Below are 23,063 nucleotides of genomic sequence, written 5' to 3' on the forward strand. Positions count from 1 at the left end.
AATCTGAAAATATGCTATAGGGCCTCAATTTATATTCTCCTTCTAGAATCACAGATGCTCCCACAGCTGGGGAATGACATCTATGCTTGGCTGAGCTTACTCTTTCCAAGGTCTCTGCTAGACCCTCTTATGTGTTGGGCTAGCTCCTTGATGGGCAGTTGTTACCACCTTTTGCTTCAGGCTTAGCAGTAATCCAGGTGACTGGATTACCCTTTCAGAAAGGGAAGAGACCATGAGCCCAAGTTTGGCAAAAGCCTCTCCGGGTCTGACCCTTCAGAGACTTAGAAGGTGGGATAGCAAAAGTTTTGCCTTTCTTTTTGAAAACTCTTCCACGTTCAAGACTAGACTTTCTCAGTGAGAGACTTTTCCCTAATATTGTGACCTACCACTTGATTTCCCCCATGTTCATCTCTGGAGGCTAGGCTAGAACCAAGTAATAACCATTTTTCAATAATCGCCAAACAGCTTGGAGGTTCAGGGCTCTCCCATTTTTAAAAAGCTCCTATGTTCTCTTGTTGGTCTATGTCAACGTTCTTAAGTATGGTCTGGGGTAACACTGGGAGTCCCTGAAACCTTTTCATGGCATCCATGAGGTTAAGAACTACTTTAACAATAGTAAGATATTTTCATTTCTAACATAGTAAATACTGATGGATATAACCCACAAAAACAAACATCTTTGTGGAGTTTTCAGTATTTTTGAGAGAATAGAGGGATCCCGAGACCAAAGAACTTGAGTCCTATAGGTCTAAGTAAATGACTGGTTGGGAGAACAAAGGCAGTCTATGCCTTGGGAGCAAGTTCATCTTTTGCTGTCGATTCATATGCAAATAAGTGACTCAAAGCCTCAGATCTTTTAACAAGGTGAGGAATGATTCACTCAAATTAACAAGAAATTTTTTAAGCTCCTATCTGCCAAGCACTGTGCTAATACAAAGAAAGGCAAAAAACTGTCCCTAATTTCAAGGAACTCACAGTGTAATAAAAACTATGTACAAATAAGTTATACACAGGATAAATTGGTAAAACCTCAAAGGTAAGGCACCAAGATAAAAGAGCACTGTGAAATGCTTCTTTCAAAAGGTGAGACTTGAGCTGAAACTTGAAGGAAAGTAGGGAAGCCAGGAGACAGAGATGAGTAGGGACAGAATTCTAGGCATGGGAGACAGTGGAAATGAATAGAGTTGAGAGATGGAGTGTTTTGTATGAAGAACAGCAAAGATACAGTGTCACTGAATCATAGAATAAATGAATGGGAATAAGGTGTAAGAAAACTAGAAAGGTAGGAAGGGATGAAAATATAATGGACTAAGAAGACAGGTTAAGAAGTGCTTTAAAATTCAAAGAGGATTTTGGTTTTTCTGGAGGTTAATGGGGAGCCACTATAGTTTACTGAATTGTGTGGGAGTGAGGGTGGGAGGTGAGGAGAGGTAATATGCTCATTCTAACCTACAGGAGGATCAATTTGACAGCTAGGTGAAGGATGGATTAGAGTAGGGAGAAAGAAGGCAGAGAGAACAAGAGGCAGCAGGCTATTGCAACAGTCCAAGTGTGAAGTGATAAGCGCCTGAACCAGGGTGGTACACAGTGAAGAGGAGACAATAGGGTGTATGTAAATAAAAGATGTTACAAAGGTATAGTCAACAGGACTTGACAACTGGTTGGATATTTGGGGGGTGGGGGGAAGAATAAGGAGCCAAGGATGATATCAAGATATTTAAGAGTCTTAGAAACTAGGAGGATGGTGGTAACCTCAACAGTAACACTGTAATCATAACATAATATATAATATTATACATATCACATTTATTATTTATGTAAACAGAGGGGAGTATTTAGGGGAAAAGGTGATATTTTCAAGAATTTACATTATCTTGGGAGATACAACAAAAGGTAATTTGAGTAAGAGGACACTATCAACCAAAAGGAATAGGAAATACTTCCAGTAAGAAGGGACACCTGAGTCAAAGAGCTAAAGATTCTAAGAGGTAGAAGTGAGGAGAAAGTACATTCTAGGACCCAGAGACAGTTTATGCCAAGTCCTGAAAGTGGAGAAGGTCCAATGCTAAATTCAAAGAATAGCGGATAGACCACTTTGGCTGGAACATGGACTATATGATGGATAACAATGTGAAATAACTCTAGAAAAGTAGCCTAGACTCCAACACCAAGCTGAGTTCTTTGTGTATTTATCCTACAGGTAACATGGAGCCACTGAAGATTTCTAAGCAGGGTAATGACTTGAGTAGACCTATGCTTTGGGAAAATTATTTTTGGAAGCTGTGTGGAAAATAGATGGGCTAACAGAGGGAAAGCAATGAGAGGTCTATTGCATTTGTCCAGGCAAGAAGTGATAAGTATCTATGCTTAGGTGGTGGCCCCATGAGTGGAGAGAAGAGGACAGATGTGAGAAATGTTATGGATGTAGAACAAACTAGATATAGTAAATGATTGAATATGGGAGATAAAGGAGAAGAAAAAGTAATGAATCATTTTACATACTGCTATTACATAGTGCTCTTATTATTTTACATACTGCTATATAACATTTTTAAAGTTACAAACCTTTTCGATGAAGAGTATTAGTAGGTATGTCATACAGTTTTTCTCTCTTTGAGCTAGACAGGGATAACCGTGATGGTGAAAGGGGTTCCTATAGCACATGGTAATTAGATAAATTCAGAACAGAAAAAAAAAATCACAGCCACTTTTTATTTGTCCTTCTCTTTTACGATACGTTATAGACAACTATCAACTTCTATCCTTTTCTTTATAATATTTTCTGTATTTCTCCTGGTTTCTCCAAAAACACTACTTCTGGTCCAGGTTATCATTACCTCATAAATTACTGCACCTAAATAGCTGGTCTCCTTGACTCTAGTTTTCTCCTACTTCATTCTAGCCAGCTTAATTTTATACTAGGATCAAGATTAAAATGTTTCTCCTGGCTTTTGAGGCTATTCATAACCTGGTTCCATTTCATTTATTCAATTTGGTTCAATAAACTGTATTAGAAACTGAGGATACAAAGATTAAAAGGCTCAAATAATGGCACAGTCCTTGCTCTCAATAAAATTCTACTATATGAAAGCTGTTTTTCTTATTAATCCCTAAAAAGTTCCCTTTACTCACTATCCCAAAGACTATAGCAAGCTCAATTCCACCTCTGTGACATTGCTTCTGTTCCTTCAAACTGTAATGTCACTCTTTTATACCTCTATCCCAATCATATCCAGTCTTTGAGGCTAGGTTTCATCCTGCCTCCTTACAAAATATATACACTATATCTAAAGTCTCTTAACTCTAAAATTATGTCATATACTTTTGTATCTCCCATAGTTTCTAACACAATTCTAGGCAAATAGTAAGTACTCTATATGTACTAGTTAATTGACTGTAACCATGTCAAAAAAATCTAAGTCAGGTTACTGTATAATTAGGAAACAGTAAAGTCTAAATTCAAAATGCTTAAGTCACAAATGACAAAACCAGTCAACCCTGTAACTTCAGTAATAGGATCTTAGAACTTAACCAAAATTATTTATCTATGCAAGTGTCTTCAATCAATTTAAAAAGTTATTTCTTATTTTCTTTCCAAATCCTCAGATAGATAGGAAGATAAAGATATGTAGATATACACACATATATATAGATATTAACATGTATACACATATACTTACAACATAGATGTGCATACACACATGTGTAGCTATATGTTCCAGGATTAAGAAGCTACTCATATAAAATTTACTTATTTACAATTCTCAATTTCAAACAAGAAATAAAATGTTCAGGTAAACTGTGAACATCATTAAGAAATACACAAAATAACATTAAATATTTGTCTCATTACAATTTTTGGCAATGAACTAATTTCCACAGCTAAGTTTTTGAAGTTTGATTGCTATCAGCAATTTACCTTTTGTGTATTTTGAATACAATTTTCATGGATTTTTTTCAGTTCCAATCCACTAAATTGTTTTTCTGAATTATAACTACTTAAATCCACAGGGTTGTCATAATCTTGTATATTCTGTGAAGGTATCTCTGCATCTTTTCCACTATCATCAATTTTGTCCATTATTTCAGGAGTAATTTTAGGCTAGAATCGATAAGACCAAACAAAACAAATGCATTAGAAGCTAGGGATCATTATTTGGAGTTTTAAATTTTTCTTACAAATAAGTTTCCTGTAACTCAATTCCACATGACAGCAAAAATATTTCACAAAGCGAAAACAGTGACAGATGTTTGCAAATACTCTAAGTACTTGCGAGCATTTTTCACAATTTTTGTTTTTTAATAAATTTTCCCAACAATATTTTCAAATAAAAGGATGTAATTTAAAAGACCTGGTACCTATTGTTGTTCTCAAGGTGTGTTCCAGAGACTCCTGGATGTTCCTGAGACCCTTTCATGGGGTCTGTGATGTCAAAATTATTTTCATAATAATACTAAGACTTTTAATTTTGAGTATGATAAATCTATTCAATATAACCCATATAAACAAAAGCTCTTTGGGGCCCTCAATAATTTTTAAGAGTGTAAAGAGTCTCGAAAACAAAAAGCCTGAAAACTGCTAGTTAGACCACTGAATGCTTGAGCTCGTTTTACTTGAGATTAAACATGCCAATGATTAAGTATTTCATGTTCATTTTATATTATTTTTTGAAAATCAGTAGGATTCCATATTAACTGATATTACTTAAAAATTGTTCATGTAAAATCAAAGAGTAATAGAGCTGATCTGGAGAGAATTTGGTCAAACCCCATGCCTTCAGGCAGTAAAGTGTAGAGTAGAGGTAATAAAGTGTAGGTTGTTTTATTAAAGATATCTATATCTAAACAAATTCTCCTTTTAACTGAACTAATTTTATTCTTGTTTGGTATTTCATGTTCATTGAGAACAAGGAATTACATACACATAGAAATACTTCTTCGACTTTAAGATAATAATAGTTAGTTCTTAATCAGGTAATTTTTGTTTCAATGTCTTTAATTTTTTTCTCCCAGGGCCCGTTTTTCAGCCCTTAAATAATTTTTTTTTTCTTTACATACTTCAATTTCTCCACAATTTTCTAAAAATGTAGTGTCTAAACCTAGAGGCTGTTCTTTATTTAAGTTGTGAAAAGTACAGAAAAGAGCCAGATTACTTTCTGCCTACACTAATATATTGTGGAATTAGCTTATTATACAATGGTACTACACTACTGGCTAATAAGTAACATGTCAGTTATTCTGCATAGGTTTTGTTCTGCTCTATCTGTGCTTAGCAGTCAGTAATTTTATTTTTTTTTTAGAAAGGGCAGCATTTAGGGAAGAATTTAAGAAATCAAAGTCTAGTCTATATATAAGCAATTGCTTATATAATTCTGTCCTCAAATCATTCATATTAAAACATATTCTATAAGTAAATAAGCTGCACACTGATAGGAAAACTAAATTACAACCTTTTGAATTACAGTAATCCTTTCTAGATAGCCTTTAGAAAACAGAAGCAGCAATTTATAAAATGGCACTACAGTAGCCATAAAAATGAATTTACTGTCCATAAATGTCTTTCTGCTTTTTTTCTTACTTGTCATTCAAGCTATGTTTCTGTATCTTGAACTGCCTATCTACAGATATTGAGTTCAATTTAGGAAATTTACCATTCCTTAGAATATGTACTGCTTAAATATACTTATTTCTCTGCTACCAGTATCTCTTTTTCCAGAGAAGAGAAGAGGGGAAGAGAAAAAAGGAGAGGAAAGGGAAGGAAAGGAGGGGAGAAGAGAGATGAAGGAAGGAGAGGAGACAGGAAGAAAGGAGAGGAGATAGGAAGAAAGGAGAGGAGAGAGAAAGGAGAAGGAAAGAGAGGAAAGAAGGAAGGAAAAAAGGAAAGAAGGAAGGAGAGAAGAGGAGAAAGGAAGGAAAAAAACTTGTAAGACAAGAGTTTTATAAGGAAGAAAATATGGATATAATTTGAAATTAAAGATCATTTTCTAAAGAAGTGGACACTTTCTATTTTGAGTATTTCTATTTACTTTCATTAATCTCTGAATATTTCAATTTTGTTATTTTAAAAAAGAGTCTTAAAGAAAGCAAAATAAACCACTTCAGGCAAGACATTACTATATTCACATCTTTTTTTAATAACTGAAGAAATTCTTACCAAAAACAAAGGACTTGAGAAATGTTTATTTGCACACACCAAGTTTTTATCAATATTGTCAGGAGATTCTATCAAACATTTGCTTTGAATTTTCATGTTTGTAGCGTAGAAACTATTGCCTGTGATGCCATGCATGCTGTTTAAAGATTCTCTTTTCTCAGGTGTTGAATATTGTGAAAAAGAGGATGTTGACTTTTTTGAAGGAATATAATCTTGAGGAAATTCTCTTTCAATTGTTTTCTCTGAACCTATAACACAGGATTACCAAAGATTGGAATTGCCAAATTAATCAATGTTTTTACATTTTTTTAAATAGCTAAAACCATCATGTGAAAAAACCCAGGATTTCTTATTTGACATTGTTAAATTAAGTCCTTTAATTTAAGTAGATTTAATTTTCAATTAAGATCAAAATGATATATTACAAATGTTTTATAATTCTTGAAAACCTCTCAGTGACTAGAATTCTTAAAATTAAAATTTAATAAGAAATTTCAAAAAGAAAGGACTTTCCATATAAATTATATCATAAGATCAAGCCAAGGTATTATAGTCAGTATGCTGACATCATGTCAGTTGGATAATAAAATGAGGGAACTAAGTATTAGAAAAGTTAAGCGAATAGCCAACTTCCAGAAATAAGCTAGTATAAATTGCCAAACTAATTATCAGTTACTCAGTTCTCACTTTCAATTGGTAATACATACATACATACATACTTACATACATATATATTCATGCACACAATTTAATCTCAACAAGTTTTATGTCTGCAAGTATTCATGATTATGGTAAGGCAGATGTTGTAGGATAAAGGCTTAGCTATACTAGTGACAGAATAATTAAATTAATGGCATTAACTTTAAATCTCTAATTTTTATTGTGAAGTTAATAAAATTTAGTCCATTTTAAAATAATCTTTAGAGCTGTTAAGAAATAATCTCAGATATGCTGTTCTTGTTGGAGTTGTTCTCATAAATAAAGTTTCCTTATTAGAAATTAAATGTGAATGCTCAAACTCCAAGAGAACATGACATGTCTATAATTAAATGATTTTTACATAAAACAAGTATGTTTAATTGCTTTTTCATACAACAAAGATATCAAATTCTTTCAAGCTTTTGTGTATATTACACTTCACTGTGGTGATTTAACTGATAAAAGCCAAAATAAGAATTTCTTACCATTTATTTTATGCTGTAAAGAAAAACTACTTTGAGCCATAAACCCACCAGAAAATATTTTCATATTTTCATTTATGGATAAATGACAACTATAATTTGATCTTTTCTCTATTAGTAAGGTAGCGAGGTAGTATAGTGGACAGAGCACTGAACTTAGAATACGAGTTTGAATTCCACCCCAGACACTTACAGTACATATCTGACACGGCAAATCAATTAATCTCTCTCACATCCTTATCTGTAAAATGGAACTAATAATAGCACCTATCTTACAGGGTTGTTGTGATGATCCAATGAGATAATACAAGTAAAGAACTTTGCTAATCGTAAAACACCATATAAATGTTAGCTATTATAATTGCTACCATAGCATTAGTTGTCATTTTAATGCTGTAGCTTAAAACTCAAGGAAGGTTTAAATAGACTATATAGCATTTTAACTGTAAAGATTTGCATTTGAGAAACAGAGTTAAAATGTGTGATGAAAAACATATAACAGGAAAAGGAGATAAGTCAGAAATGCAAATGAAGGACAGCATATAGAAAGTCTGAAGGATCCATCAATGTCTAGGAATTATTAAAAGAATTAGATGAAAGCGTTCATAATATTAGGTATATCCTCTAAGGAGGATTTCTAGAAAGGCACTGACAAAGAATTAGAGTAAGAAAGTGTGGAATATGATGTGCAGCAGTGATAGAAGTACCCACTCTTATGAGGTCCATCTAAATATCTTAATTAAAACTTTATACTAATATCAAAGTAAAATTTTACCATGATTATACTTCATAAAAATTAATCCTAATATCACACTCAAAATATGAAAAGGATTTTTCTACATATAACAGAGAAACCTCTCAATGAATTTTTCATTAACTTAATTGTAGGCACAGGAGAAAATGAGAGATAACGTGAGCCAGAAATTCTATAAAAAGAAAAGAAAAACAACACTGACATCTCATTACTTCTATAGATGCTGGGCTTCCAGATAAGGGAATTGGAGATGAATCAAGTCTTTTTTCCCTTACACAATCTTTTACTTTAGATGATTTTTTCCTTTCTTTTGATATTTCCTCTTCTGCTTCAGTAGAAATAGCATTTTGGCCTTTTTTCAATTGCTTCATGGTTTTACTTTTGTTATGCATATTAGCAACCTAAAAAACAAAACAACCACTAAATTTTGAAATGCTTCACTGGTAGAAATAATTATGTGCTTGAACACACAATGAACAGAATATATTTATTTTTATTAAAAATCAATTATTTAAAGCCAAATTATGAACTATACCACACTGTAGGGATCGTAATGACATATAAGTCCTACATCTGATTTCTATACCTTAATGGCTTTTCGTATTTGAAAAGGTCAAAGATGCTTTCTCATTTTTTTCAACTTACCTTCAAAACACAATACTATTTGAATATAAAGAAACTCATATAAAATATAGAAGTTTATTTACTTAAAATAGTGGCTCCAAAATTTTAACTAATGGCAACTCTGGATCTATTTTTATTTTTCTAGGCCTCACACTCTTTAATCATATAAATAATAAGATCAGTAAACCTACTCTACAATGCTACAGATTTTGAAATAAATATTATAAAAATCATATCTGCCAATCAACTAAGGGACCAAATGATCTGTTTGTTGTTTATAGTTTCAAATATGAGACATAACGAGTAAAATATAAACATATTCTAAAGGATTTCTGATCTCAATGACGCTGGTCTTCCCTTCAACAATGCAAAAAGAAAAAAAGGAAAACATTAAAAAAAAATACAACATGGCCCTCAATCCTGTGTATTCTCCTTCTGCATCCACAATAATGGCAGCAGGGAAGCCAATATTAACTATTAATATTCTAGATGTGAGGTTTACGTCCAATGATTAATGAACAGCCAACACCACAGAAAGTATTGAAAAACATCAATCTTAGTATAATGAAATTAGAAGCCATAGCATGGAAAAATCCATTATTTGGGGTCATAGATCATGGAATTTAATCCTAGCTCTGATAATTTCTTCTTGCCAGACTTTAAGCAAGTCACTTGCCTTCAGGCCATCAGTGCCCTTATCTTTGAAACTAAGAAGTTAGATTAGGTTGTACTTAAGTTTGCTTTCAGTTTGGAAGCTCATAAAATAAGCAAATTTTATTCAGCAAAATGGGAAGATGACTCAGAGATTTTTAAGTGAGAAACACATAAAAGAAGTTGGTTGAGTTGGTTTTGTTGAAAACTAAAAAACAATTAGAAATACGATTTCATAGGGCATTTTCTCATCTCATCTTATGGTACTCATGATAAGCATTAACAAAAACTAATTAATTGCAGCTTATGCACCAACATTTATTACGAGGATGAAGAAATAGAAAGATTATATATAGACTCTGACAAGATCATCCAAATCCAGTAATTTCAGTGCAACAACTTTTACAGAGAAGAATAGTGAAAGATATGTTATAAAATATTATTTCAGTGCCAAGAAATTGGAGAAGGTGAAAGCTCAAGGATTACTTAGAAGTCTCATATCTGTTATTCAGGATGGTTTTTTTTTTCAAGAATAGAGTCAATAGGTATTGGATATAGTGAACAATGCATAACATTACCAAAAATGAAAAGGATTGTATTTTGACAAAAAAGAAACAACTAGTTTCACTGACATAGGGATCATTTCTGAATTACCTACAAGTTTATAGATTCAATTAGCCAGAGTAAAGGTCAGTTGAAAACAAATAAGAAAAAGATGAAAGGATACTGCGTGCAATTATAATAGCTACAACTCAAACTATTTAAATAAAACTATTGAATCAGAAAAATGGAGAAGGGGAAATCTACCAATTTTGATTGCCTCCAATCTTAACATAAATTTAACTGATGTGAGTAGTACCAATAGGAGGCCAAAAAAGAGCAAACATTTTTCTTAGAGGCAGCTAGGTGCTGCAGTGGCTGGAGCACTGGGCTTGAAGTCAGGAATATTCAAGTTCATATCAGGCCTCAGACACTTACTAGCTGTGTGACCCTGGGCAAGTCACTTAACCCCAATTGCCTTGCCAAAAAAAAAAAGATTTTAAAAAATGAATAAAGGTCTCTAGAACTTTTCATGTTACTTGGATTGAAAACGTAAAGAAAAAAAGGCAGAAGCATAAATTAATGCCTCAGAGTATTAAGTCCTAGAGAGAATGAACTATATAATAGTTCTCTTTATAACTTACTTGACATAGTATCAAGCTCAACTAGTAAACTAGTAATTGCTTATTGTCAAAGGTTTTGTTTTGTTTTAGAGATTAAGAAACAAAGCAATTCTCCAAAATCACTGGTTATAGGTTAAATAAAAGATACCTCTTACTTCAAAAATATATAATTTCAAAGGTGTGGGTATAATGAAGACCACAAAGTCTCTATATAGTCTTGATGGTCTTTGGGAGTTGCTGTGGCTGAAAAATTTATACTATGTTCAACTTTGTGATGAGCTTCTCTAAATCTGATGGTATCTAATAGGTGTGTGTGTGTATATATATATATATATATATATATATATATATAGCCATCATGAGGCCCACACTCAAAGCCCTTATAGCTTAATAGGAGGGATCTCCCAGAGCTCATACTCCACTAGCAGAACTTTTAAGAACACAAGCTCACTTCCACAGCACGATGAGACATTCAAGTATTATCTCATTGAAGGGAAATGTCTTCTAATACTTAACATTTGGTGAAGAGGTTGCATACTTTTATTAAGGTTTGATACTTTTATTAAAAGTATCTTGGAGAAGGAAATAGAGGTCCATATATTTTCAAGTAATTTTAGAAAGAAGTTCCTTTCTATGGTCTTTTTTTTGTCTATTAGGCTCATTTCTACTTCAGTGACTTGCAATCTAGAAAGACTGCTACCTTTTTTAGGGTCATTGCGAAATCCCCTCTGCCCCCAAAACTCTTATAGGAAGACTTCCTTGATAATATTAGCTCTGGCTTAAATCTTGTTTGAATTTTGTATAGTATTTGTAATATATTTCACATATCTCCAGGCTGGTTACATAGTGAAGAATTTTTTTGATCACAACAACTCTTGAAGACCATCTCCCAGACTCTAAAGGGATTGCAATCTGCAACAGTGGAGGTAAGAAGTATTCATACTCATATTTAATCATCACAGATCCTTTAAGGACTGACGTTTAGGTGCGTGCATGTGTGCACACACACACACACACACACACACACACACATATATATACATGGACATTCTAAGGGCAAGAATCATTACACTACTTATACTTTTTCTCTCTTTCACCCCCAGAATACAGAACACTGTCCACAGTATATAATCATTTGCTTAATTTGTATTTGCCAAAAGACTGAATTAAATGTTTGCTTTGAAAATATAATCAATAACATTCTTATAAATCATGTTCCCGAATGTCCCAGTTCAGGAACTACTAATCTGGAAGATAAAGTATTCAAAGCCATATAATCTATAAAGAAATCATTAGTTGTACTTAACTAGCACATAAAGCACTCCTTTTTTAAATATAATTGATAGCAAGTAATTTATGAATTAAATGTTATAGAGGTGTTTTTGGTTAGTTTTAAGAGTTATTCTACTAAAGTGTTCTTCTCTGAAGGGCATAGCTTTAACAAAAGAAAATGGGAGACTCACTTATTTTTAAACATTTGTAAAAATATGTAATGATTTTAACTGAAACTATTTACCTGAACTAGTAAATTCTCTTTACTGAGAGCACTTGGTGAAGATTCTTGTTCACTTTCTGATTCTGAATTTGAGAAATCTTTATAATTTTTTTTTACTATTCCTGCTCTTCGAGGACGTTGAGATCTTGTTGCTTCTGTGATTCTTTCATCTACCTTTTTGGTGGGATCTGTATTATGAGTCTGGGATAAAATTAATTAACATTAGTAATCATAATGAGCTCTACATACTCTATCTCTACATTTTTGTTAGAAAAATTAGCATTTTAGCAAGACATAATATTTATACAGCTATATAGTTGTGTTAACACCTGTAAACAAACTATATACTTGCACATGCAACTACAAAGTCTTGTTAAAATGCTAATTTAAGAAATTCTTGGGGCAGCTAGGTGGCGGAGTGGATAGAGAGCTCCAGCCTTGGAGTCAGGAGGACCTGAATTCAAATCTGGCCTCAGACACTTGATATCTACTAGCTGTGTGACCCTGGGCAAGTCACTTAACCCCACTGCCCAGCCCAAAAAAAAAAAAACCCAACAGAAATTCTTGATCCTGGTCCATTTCCTAGTCTTTTCTTACCATAGTCACCAAATCAACTGATAGTTCTATTTCAAATAACTATATCCTTTATTATCTTTCAAATGATCTTAAATCATAACTAAAAGGTTTTATAAACAAAGTTCAAAAGCTTATGAAAGTAGAGAAAATAAAATGCATTAATACTGTATTTAACCACATAATTGTCACAGATTTTACACCAAATTTTTTTTTGCAAAAAAAGTGGGATACAACCATTATGTGAAACTTTTTTAAAATAGTGCCAGCATTACTTAAAAATCATTTATTACTAAACTGTATTACTGGCAGATGAACTGTACAGCGTAGCTAGTGTGGGAAGATGCAAGCCTTTCCATATCACATGACTCACTCATGGCAGCTTCACCTGCCTGCCTGCTCCCCTTGTGCCTATGATTCTCATTGGGTTGAGTGACAATAACATTAGTACCGTAGTGCTCTAAACAAACCATGCAAGTTTGCTTTCAGAATGCATGTGTTCTGAGAATTTTAGGCTCATGGCTCCCAATGCACTAAAGATAAATGTGCATCCATATGCCGCTGGTGAATACATTGTTGCTCTGTGAACAAAATCATACATTGCAATGATTACGTGATGAAATGTTATAAACCAATTTTGGGGTTGAAAAAAACAGGGCATGGGGCAGCTAGGTGGTGCAGTGGATAGAGATCTGGCCTTGGAGTCAGGAGGACCTGAGTTCAAATTCAGACCCAGACATTTGACACTTACCAGCTATATGACCCTAGGCAAGTCACTTAACCCCAATTGCCTCACTAAAAAGCAAAAAAACAAAACAAAAACCCCCCCCAAAATCACGGCACAATGATTATGCAGTGGTGACAGTTATATGGTAAAATACGGTAATAATAGTACTTAATAGCAAAGCTCAAATAGTGTTTAAATAATAAAGCTCAAATAATTAAAGGGGAAGTCAGAGTAGGCAAAACACAGAAGGCATCACTAGAGATATGTAATTGGAAGAGATAATGTGGTTAAGAGTTCAGAGAAGTCATAATTTATCTTTTGGTGACATAAAACCATATAATGGGATATGGAGCTAAGATGGGACAGTAAAGGCAGAAACTTGCCTGCGCTCTCTCTACGACCCCTCCAAATACCTTTAAAAAGTGACTCTAAACAAATTCTAGGGCAGTCGAACCCACAAAAAGACAGAGTGAAACAAATTTCCAGCCCAAGACAACTTGGAACGCAGTCCAGCATAGATGGTACCAGTGCTGACCATGCCATTTCAGACCGTGACCCAGCAAACTGAGAGCAGGCCTTGAGGAGACTGAATCAGTGGCAGCAGTGGCAGTTTCCAGACCTTTCAGCCCACAGACACCAAAGACAATTTAGAAGGTCAGCAGGAAAGGTCTGTTGGACCTGGGTGAGAGTGGAGCACAGTCCAACACAGGCTGCACCAGCATAGCCTTAGCCCCAGCAAACCAGAAGCAGACCTTGGGAGTGACTGAATGAAGCACAGGCAGCAGCTGTTTCCAAAGCTCTCAGCCCACAGACGGTAAGGGGGGTTGAACAACTAGTCAGAAGGAGATTGCAGGGATCTTTTTGCTAGCACTGGGGCAAGACTCTGTTGCTTTGCCCATACTTGGATACAGGTCAGTCCTGGGTGGCAGTCCCAGGGTGAGGAGGAGCACTAGCACAGCAGAGTTTGTGGCCACAATAGAACAGGGACTCTCTTCACAGTTCCAGGGCAGAAAAGAGTGCTTGTAGTCACTCACAGACCAGAGCACAGGCCAGGAGAGGAATAAACACATCTCCTTAGATCATACCACCTTGGAAGAACTGAAAAATTACAGGTCCCTAGAAATATCTCTGAAAACAGCTGCACAAAACCCCTGAAGCTTGGGACAGTTCACCACCCACCCTGGAAGCAAAGCCCTACCTTAACAAAGAGTTTAAAAGTCAAGTAATAGGCTGAGAAAATGAGCAAACAATGGGAAAAAAAACTCTGTAGAAAGTTACTATGGTGATAAGGAAGGTCAAAACACACACTCAAAAGAAGACAACAAAGTCAAAGCTCCTACATCCAAAGCCTCCAAGAAAATTATGAATTAGTCTCAGGCCATAAAAGAGCTCAAAAAGGATTTTTGAAAATCAACTAAGAGAAGTAGAGGAAAAACTGGGAAGAGAAATGAGTGATGCAAGAAAATCATGAAAAATTAGTCAACAGCTTGGTAAAGGAGACACAAAAAAAATGCTAAAGAAAATAACACCTTAAAAAAACAGATTAGGCCAAATGGCAACTCACTCTAACCAACTACTGATTGGAAAAATGGAAATTAAAATAATTCTGACATACTATCTCATACATATTATATTGGCTAATAGGACAGAAAAGGAAAATGAGAAATGTTGGAGGAGATGTGAGAAAAATGAGACATTAAAAGCATGTAATATATCAATACAAAGTATTACCTTCTTAGATTTTGGTAGTTTCACTTCTACTGATGGACCTAAAAATGAGGAAAATTTTCTATAGTTAAAATTTAGAAGTAGATAAAAATTAATATCAAAAGTACCAGTGATTTTACTTAACAGTTTAATGAGTCAAAAGATTTTATCATTTATAAATTCAGATAACAAGAACACATCTTGATATTTAGAAATCCTTTTTCAGGTATTCAAACCAAATATTTAGAAGTGGTTATAGGCAAGCTTTTAAAAATACTGATAATACATGTCTCATGAGACTGGTAGTGTAGGTATCTCCAAGTTATTACTTTATTCTTTTTACCCTTAAAAGCTCTATACTCTGATGTCTCATTATAATAAAGATGTGACTAGATTCTTGAAGGGCTATGTCAACAAAACACAAGCACTGGGGAGACTCCAAATATGGTGCAAAGCAAATCATCATAAATACATTAATTTTTTCAATGACATTAAGCCATGAATACCATATCCTAAGGTGTGAGTTAGCCACACCTCACAATAATAACAACTTACATTTACTTGGGGCTTTAAGGTGCAATAAACCATCTTGTTGAAATATTTTAAGGAACTTGAACTAACATTAGGTATGTAATATTTAATTCAAGGAGCTGAAGGATCTGAAATTAGAGACCCTTGAAGTAAAAAGTTAGATAGAGCACCAGGCCTCAAATCAGGAAGACTTGAGTTCGAATGTGGCATCAGACACTTAGTAGCTAGGTGACCCTGGGCAAGTCACTTAACCTGTTTGCCTCACTTTTCTCATCAGTAAAATAGGAATGATAATAGAATATATTTCGTAGAATTGTGAGTCTCAAATAAGACAATAGTTATACAGTGGTTAGCACAGTACCTGGCACATAGTGCTTTGTAAACATTAGCTATTATTATTACTATTCAGTAGTGGAAATTCTCTGAAATTGCTTCCAAAGTCAAAGGGTAGGATGATTTCTGAAGATCAGAATATCAGATGTACACAAGTAAATGGAACAGAAGGATTCTGGGGAGGAAACTTCTACAATGCAAAAGTAATTTGTCTGAAACTTATAGATTTAAAAGTTGCCTAGCAGCATTGAGAAGATAAGTGACTTGACAGAATCACACAGCAAGTTTGTATCAAAGTCTAGACTTAACCTAAGTAGTTCTAACAGGAAGGTTGTCTATCTACTATGAGACACTGCCTCTCATAATAAGCCCCAGCACGAAATAAAATAAAAAGCAACATTTGGAAAATACACGTTTTTCAAATACCTTAGACGAAATAAGTTTTAGGTGATAAAATAACATATAATGAAAAAACTAGATATTTTCCCAAATAAGTAATTTCTTACTTGATTTCCTATTTTTAGGTTTCTTCACTTTTTTATTTCTGCTATAATCTACCAGCTGAGGTTTGGTTTTTCTGTTTGATTCTCTTAGCCAACTAATATCAGTCTTGCTGTCATCACCTCTATGATCTGTGTCTGTGTCACTAAAGAGGTGCTTCTTCTTGTGATTTTTTCTAGTCTAAAAAAAAAGAATGTTTATAATAGATAATTATTTTGCATGAACCATATTAAGAAGTAAGCACTAAATGTAGTATAAGTTAATGAACAGAACTAAACTTTGAAACATACACTGGTAAAAATATTTCACTCTTCAGTAAAGCACTGGACAATTTTATTACTAAGTTTGCATGTATATCTAACTGAATTAGTACTAAACTAACTAGTTGAATTTGCTACTTTGATGTTTTGGTAGATCTGTCAACTCATCGATATGGGTACTCCTCTAATGGTGTAGATCATAATTATACCTCATTTGGTGTCACAATTATCTATGTCTTCCATAAGGGGTCCACTCAATAGGCTGGAGGTCTTTCTCTATATGCCTGAAAATTGTGTAGGTACCAAATGAACTTATCAGGCTTATCAGTTTACCTTACTCTTACTATATAAACATGATTGGCCCACTTCCTGTTCTGGTCACACAATTCCTTCACAACATATTTTATGCAGATTCTCTAGCACAGTTCTTGATTGCTAATATGCTACAGCCAACTTATGCCCATCATGTGTCTCTTCACTGCCCTTTCAATGATTTTAAACTTTAATTCTTCGAAAGCTGTTGTATTCTGTCATTTGCTGTTATATAGCATCACTGAAAGAATAGTGGTATAAAAAAGATGGGTTTATGTTTTGGGGAAAAACTTGTATGATGTAATTACCAAAAAGCAATCTAGCCTGCTCTCTTACTTTCATTCAATCCCAGATCCCAACACTATTCATTTGTATTATCTCTGCAAGGTAAATATATTTAACAACTTCTCTACAGGCTGTTCATACAACTATATACCATGATGTATGAACAAGAGACATTTTTTACTCATTAGTTTTTCCTATATGGATATTCTTTTAAATTGTTTTAAATGATAACAGAATTCTTTTAAGTGTTAACATTTTACTTAGGAGACTTTGTAAAATCCTGGGATTTGGTGCAATTAGCAAAATGTTGGACACAAACAAGAACCTCTGGAGGACTTCCCCATAAATAGGGAATTCATTTTTCATTTGCATTCCATGCTAAGCATCCTCATCCTTGGGCCTTCTTTCCTTCTCTCTCTGTACTATTACTCTTGGGGATCATATCAACTCTCATGGGTTCAATTTTTATCTCCACAATCATGATTCTAAAATACACTTATCTAGTTCTCATCTCTCTCCTGAACTCCCGACTTGCATCACCAAATGCCTATTGGACTTCTCAAATTAAATGTCCTTTAGACATCTTAAATTCAACAAGCTCAAAACTGAATTTATTCTCTTTCCTCCCCAAATCCTCCCCTTTTCCAAACTTCCCTATTATTGTCAAGCTTACCACCACCCTCCCAGTCATAAAGGCTCACCACCCTGGTGTCATCTTTAACTCACTGTCTTACCCCACATATCTAATCTGTTGCTAGGTCCTATTGTTTCCTCCTTTACATCTCATATACACTCCTCTCCTCTGCCACTGGTGTAGGTTCTCATCATTTCAGGCCTGGACTATTTTAATAACTTTCTGGTTGGTCTCCTTGCCTCATCTCTTCCCCACTTTGGTTCATTCTCTATTGAGCTGGCCAAGTTATCTTCCCTAAAGTACAGGTCTGACCATTATCACCCCACCTCCATTCCATAAACTCCAATGTCTTTATATTTCCTTCAGGATCAAATATAAAATCAACTAGATTTTAAAGTTCTTTAATACTTGGCCCCTACCTACACAGTCTTTTTACACTTACTCTCCAATACATGTCCAGTGAGACCGGCTTCTGATGCTCCTTATACAACACAATGCATCTCTAAACATTTTCACTTAGAAAACTGGCTGTCCCCCACACCAACAATGCTCTCTCTCCTCCTCTTCTCTGTCTCCTGGCTTCCCTGACTTCCTCCATGGCTCAGCTGAAATTCCATCTTCTATAAGAAGGCTTCTGATCTGAAGGCTAGTGCCTTCCCTTTGTTAATTATTTCTAATTTATCTGTATACACACACGCACATGCACGCACACACACACTTTCTTAGAACATAGTTGTTGGCATGCTGTCTTCCCCAGTAGACTATGATCTTCTTGAGAGCAGAAACAATGTATTTTTTTGCCTTTCTTTGTATCCCCACTGCTTAGCATATGCTTAGCCCATCAGGCCCTTAATAAAGAATTGATAGCTCCAGGTCTCAATAGTAGTAAACCTTGGGAAAGTATGTTTCCTTCTTGTATGTTTCATTTGATATTTATAATTAGGTCATTAAACAAAGTTACTTTGCTAATAAAGATCTTAAAAGTTGCTCATCAGAGACACTTATGTTGCTATTATTGCTGCCACTGATGTTTTAAAGGCTGGATGTCCTTGTCTCACTCAGGGTAGATGTTCTGGGGCTACTTACAGGTCCATTCCCATTACTAAAGGACATGGAAGCTTTGCCCTCCACTGTTTTCAACTTGAGCTGGTGTGCCTCTCCCTTAGACAACCTGGCAGTCCCTATGCTTGAGTGTTCAGCATTTTAACTGCTAGATTTAGTGCAGACAACAGATTGATAATTACCACAGCTCAGAACTCAAGATCCACCAACTTCAGCTTCATCAGTAGCAGGGGTTACAGACATGTTGCACTATGATTGTATAGGGACACTTTGTTAGAGGAGAGTCTTTACAGCAGCATCTTACCCTGCTCAAATATTTTTTATGGGCAACAAAAACAATGGTATCTTCTATTCTTGAAAACTTTTTGTTAATTATGAGACTGTAAAGATGTGATCTATAGAATACTGTTTACAAAAACCTGTCTGTTCCCTTTTAATACTTTCATCAAGGATACCTGTAGTTAAATATCACAATTTAAATATATAGATTTAAGTTTTTCCATGAATTGTTCATTTTGAAGATCAACCAATTAATTGTAAAACTTATTATTTAATAAAATAAAATAGCAAAAAAATCTTATATCAAGTTGTATTCATATGAAATATCAAACATATAAAGCTGAAATTCCAGTCAACAAAACTATCCAGAGAACTTATCTCTATAATTTAAATTGCTCACAACAGGAAAAGTCACAAAAGGAGTAGGGCTAGCCATGAAAAATTATATTTACATATTCTATAGTTTATGTTTCTCTATGACTTCTTTTTAAGAATAGAAAATTGGCAATTCTGAATGTAAAAAATAGCTTTAAACAGAATTATAAGAGTTATGATTAAGAATCTTACTTTTTTATCTTTCTCTTTCAGAGAAGCTTCACTTCCATCATGACTCCTAAAACCTAACCTTAAACAAATAAATGTTAACTTTAAAATATATTTATGTTTATTATACAGAGGCAATAAAGAGTAAAAGCCAAGAAACATGTCTATTAGTTATATGATCACAAATAGATCACTTAAAACTTCAACTTCCCAATTGTAAAATCAAGGTTGGAACCACTGCATCTCTAGGGGCCCTTTTTTGACTCAAAGATTTGATGATTTAGTTCTTGCATTTAATTATTATGAAAACAACTTTAAATGAGCTATTTTAAAAGCATCGTGTTTGTTTTCATGCATTATATGTCATCAGAGTAATATAATACAAAATGAGACATTTAGGAAAAAACAATAATTGATTACAATAGATCGTATTCAAATACACATTTAATCAAAACACTTACAACTTTTTTGAATTAGCTACAGAAGTTTCTTTGATAGTTGTCTGAAATTCCTCCGTCTGTAGTACGAAACAGTAAACTACATAGTTATTTCAGAGATCAAAGTGGTATAAGAAACATTTAAGGTGTATGTAGAACTAATTATTATCCATCAGTCATATAGTTAGAAAGGTCATGATAAAATAATTTATGAAAATTTAATCACTATTATAAAGAATTACAATAACAAATATGTATAGTTTTATCACTTTCAAGAACAGAATTATCATTGCAACTTTAAAATGAGACTTAGAAAACTAAAGAATGAAATAAGGAATTTAGAACTATGAATAATCCCTTCTAATATATACTTACATCAAAAATGTCAGATAACTATATAAACAGTTTAGTAATAGGAAAGTTTTGTATATGCTAGTTTTACTATGATAAAGAGATAATTATATTGATTACATGATTACTATATAGCTATAGTTAAAGTGTAGGCCTCTTATGAGATTCTGGCCCATACCTCAAATAAAACAGGAAATCTCCACTATATGTCCTAATTGAATCTCCAATTCAATATATCAAAAGCTGAGTTTATTGTTTTTCTGCGTAAGTCTGCTCCTCTTTCTGACTTGACTCCTCTGACAACTGGGACTACTTTAGCATTATCTTGGGCATTTTGTCTCTCTCCCATGTCATATCCAATTAGTTACCAAGTCCTATTAATTCTATGTCTGCAATATTTCTCACATCTACCTATTTTCTCTATTCCTCATATTATAACCTCAGCATAGGCTCTAATTACCTTCTAACAAGACTTCTAATACCCACCTTTTCCTCCCTTCAATCTATCCTTCATATTATATGCAGATAGATGAATCTTTCTCATATATAAATCTTGTCCTGTTATTCTTCAGTGGCTCCCTATTACTTATAATGTAGCTCCATTCAAAGTCCTCCACAGTCTGATTCCACTCTACCTTCCCAATCTTATCACATATTGTCCCCCTCCATGCACTGCACTAAGGGCAACTAGACAACTTAGTCAATACAGTGTTGGGCCTGGAGTCAGGAAGACCTGAGTTCAAATCTGGCCTCAGACACTTACTAGCTGTGTGATCCTGGGCAAGTCACTTAACCTCTTTTTGCCTTAATTCCTGGAGAAGGAAATGGCAAACCACTCCAATATCTTGGCCCAGCGATATGGTCTACAGCGTGACAAAGAGTCAGATACCACTGAACAACAACAAATGCACCACACATTCCGAACAAACTGAACTATCACCTATCCCCTAAACTTGCCCTGTATTTTCCCACCTCTCTACATTTGCTCAGACTTTTTTACTGTGCTCAGAATGTCTTCCATTCCCTTCCTGAACTTTTGTATCCCTACCCATCTTTTAAAGACCAAGCCAAATACCACATCCTGTAGGAAGCCTTCACAATCCCCTCAATTATTAAACACTTTGCCCTCTCAGGCCTCACATAGTACTTCATTTTAAATTTTGTTAATGCACTTAACATGCATCTTTGTGTCTTATATTTTACTTATATAATATTTGTACATGAATGAATTTTAAACTCCATAAGAGCTCAAGGACTGTGTCTTATTCAAACTTTAAATGTCCATAATATATTTTCATTAATGTGGACTGAACTAAGAGAAAAAAAAGGTTAATCAAGTTGAATTAATCTTACACCAAGTCTTATGGTAGGGTCATCACCTCCATTCAAGTTAAAATTATAAACATCATTCCTGTTGAAATAAGAAAAAAAAACAGTTGATGCTGAAAATACTATATTAATATAGTTATTCTAAGCAGAAAATAGAAAATGTTTAGGAAAAAATTACTTACAAAGCACATTCAGAAGTCATATTAACAGAAGTAGTTCTCTTCAGTTGTTTAGAATTTTTACTTGGGATTTTTTCCTACATATCAAAAAGAGCATTTTTAAAAAATTACTAGATAATGATATAGATTACCTGACTATTGCATGCTTACTCAAACTTGGTCCTCTCCTTTGAGATCCAGACCCACATTTCAAATAACCTACAGGAAATCTCCACTGGATGACCCAAGAGTACCTCAAATTTGCTATAACCAAAAGTTCAGTTTATTGTCTTTCCTCCTAAATTTGGCTCTGCTTTCCAACTTCATTACTTTTGTCAGTGGTACAATCCTGGTGTTATCCTAGACTTCTTCCCTCTTCGAAATCAACAAGGATCTATTAAGCACTTACTATATGCCAGACACTGAACCAAGTTCTGAGGATGTAAAGTAAGGCAAAAGAGCCCCTGCCCTCAGGAACTTCATATTCTAATAGGGGAAACAATATGCAAACAACTATGTACAAACAAGATGGTAAAGTGAAGGTAATCTTAAAAGACTGAAAAAGGGCTCTTGTAGATGACAGATTTTGAACTGACTCTTTAAAGAAATCAAGGAAGCCATGAGGTAGAAATGAGGAGAGAGAGCATCGTTGGTATTGGGGCCAGCCAGTTGAAAATCTATGGAGTTTGGAGATGGAGAATGTCTTTTGTGAGGAACAATAAGGAAACCAGTATCACTGGATAAGAGACTACATGGAGGTGAACAAGTATAAAATGACTAGAAAGGTAGGAAGGATCAGATTTTAAAGGGTTTTAGAATTCAGAGGATTTTATATTTGATCCTACAGGAAGTATGGAGCCACTGGAGTTTACTAGATGGGGGGTGAGGGTGGGAGAGAGTAATATGGTCAACTCTGCACTCCAGGAAGATAACTCAGGTGGCTGAGTAGAACAAAGACTGGAGTAGGGAAGTGATCTGAGGCAAGACCAACCAGAAAACTACTGCAATAGTCCAGGCCT

General features: G+C 34.3%; 1 protein-coding gene across 6 annotated transcripts in view; it reads right to left on the minus strand.

Annotated features, from left to right (window-relative positions):
- The window catches only part of SYCP2 (synaptonemal complex protein 2), a 115,824-nt gene that overhangs the window by 8,028 nt on the left and 84,733 nt on the right, over window positions 1–23,063 (minus strand). For 5 of the 6 annotated variants that reach the window (XR_013484696.1, XM_078149887.1, XM_078149883.1 and 2 more), the window contains 11 exons: window positions 22,069–22,142; window positions 21,911–21,968; window positions 20,231–20,286; window positions 19,794–19,851; window positions 16,400–16,574; window positions 15,054–15,091; window positions 12,044–12,223; window positions 8,292–8,490; window positions 6,155–6,402; window positions 3,920–4,102; window positions 2,566–2,653 (listed from right to left, as the gene is read on the minus strand). Coding sequence is in view for 5 of the 6 variants with exons in the window: in XM_078149887.1 (XP_078006013.1) it covers window positions 2,566–2,653; window positions 3,920–4,102; window positions 6,155–6,402; window positions 8,292–8,490; window positions 12,044–12,223; window positions 15,054–15,091; window positions 16,400–16,574; window positions 19,794–19,851; window positions 20,231–20,286; window positions 21,911–21,968; window positions 22,069–22,142 (1,357 nt within the window). In the remaining variant the exon portion in view is untranslated. The remainder of the gene's footprint in view (window positions 1–2,565; window positions 2,654–3,919; window positions 4,103–6,154; window positions 6,403–8,291; window positions 8,491–12,043; window positions 12,224–15,053; window positions 15,092–16,399; window positions 16,575–19,793; window positions 19,852–20,230; window positions 20,287–21,910; window positions 21,969–22,068; window positions 22,143–23,063) is intronic. The other variant, XM_078149886.1, reaches the window with a different exon arrangement.

The sequence above is a fragment of the Phascolarctos cinereus genome, unplaced genomic scaffold, assembly GCF_003287225.1.
Source record: "Phascolarctos cinereus isolate Bilbo 61053 unplaced genomic scaffold, phaCin_HiC Scaffold_2;HRSCAF=192, whole genome shotgun sequence".
Classification (NCBI taxonomy): Eukaryota; Metazoa; Chordata; class Mammalia; order Diprotodontia; family Phascolarctidae; genus Phascolarctos; species Phascolarctos cinereus.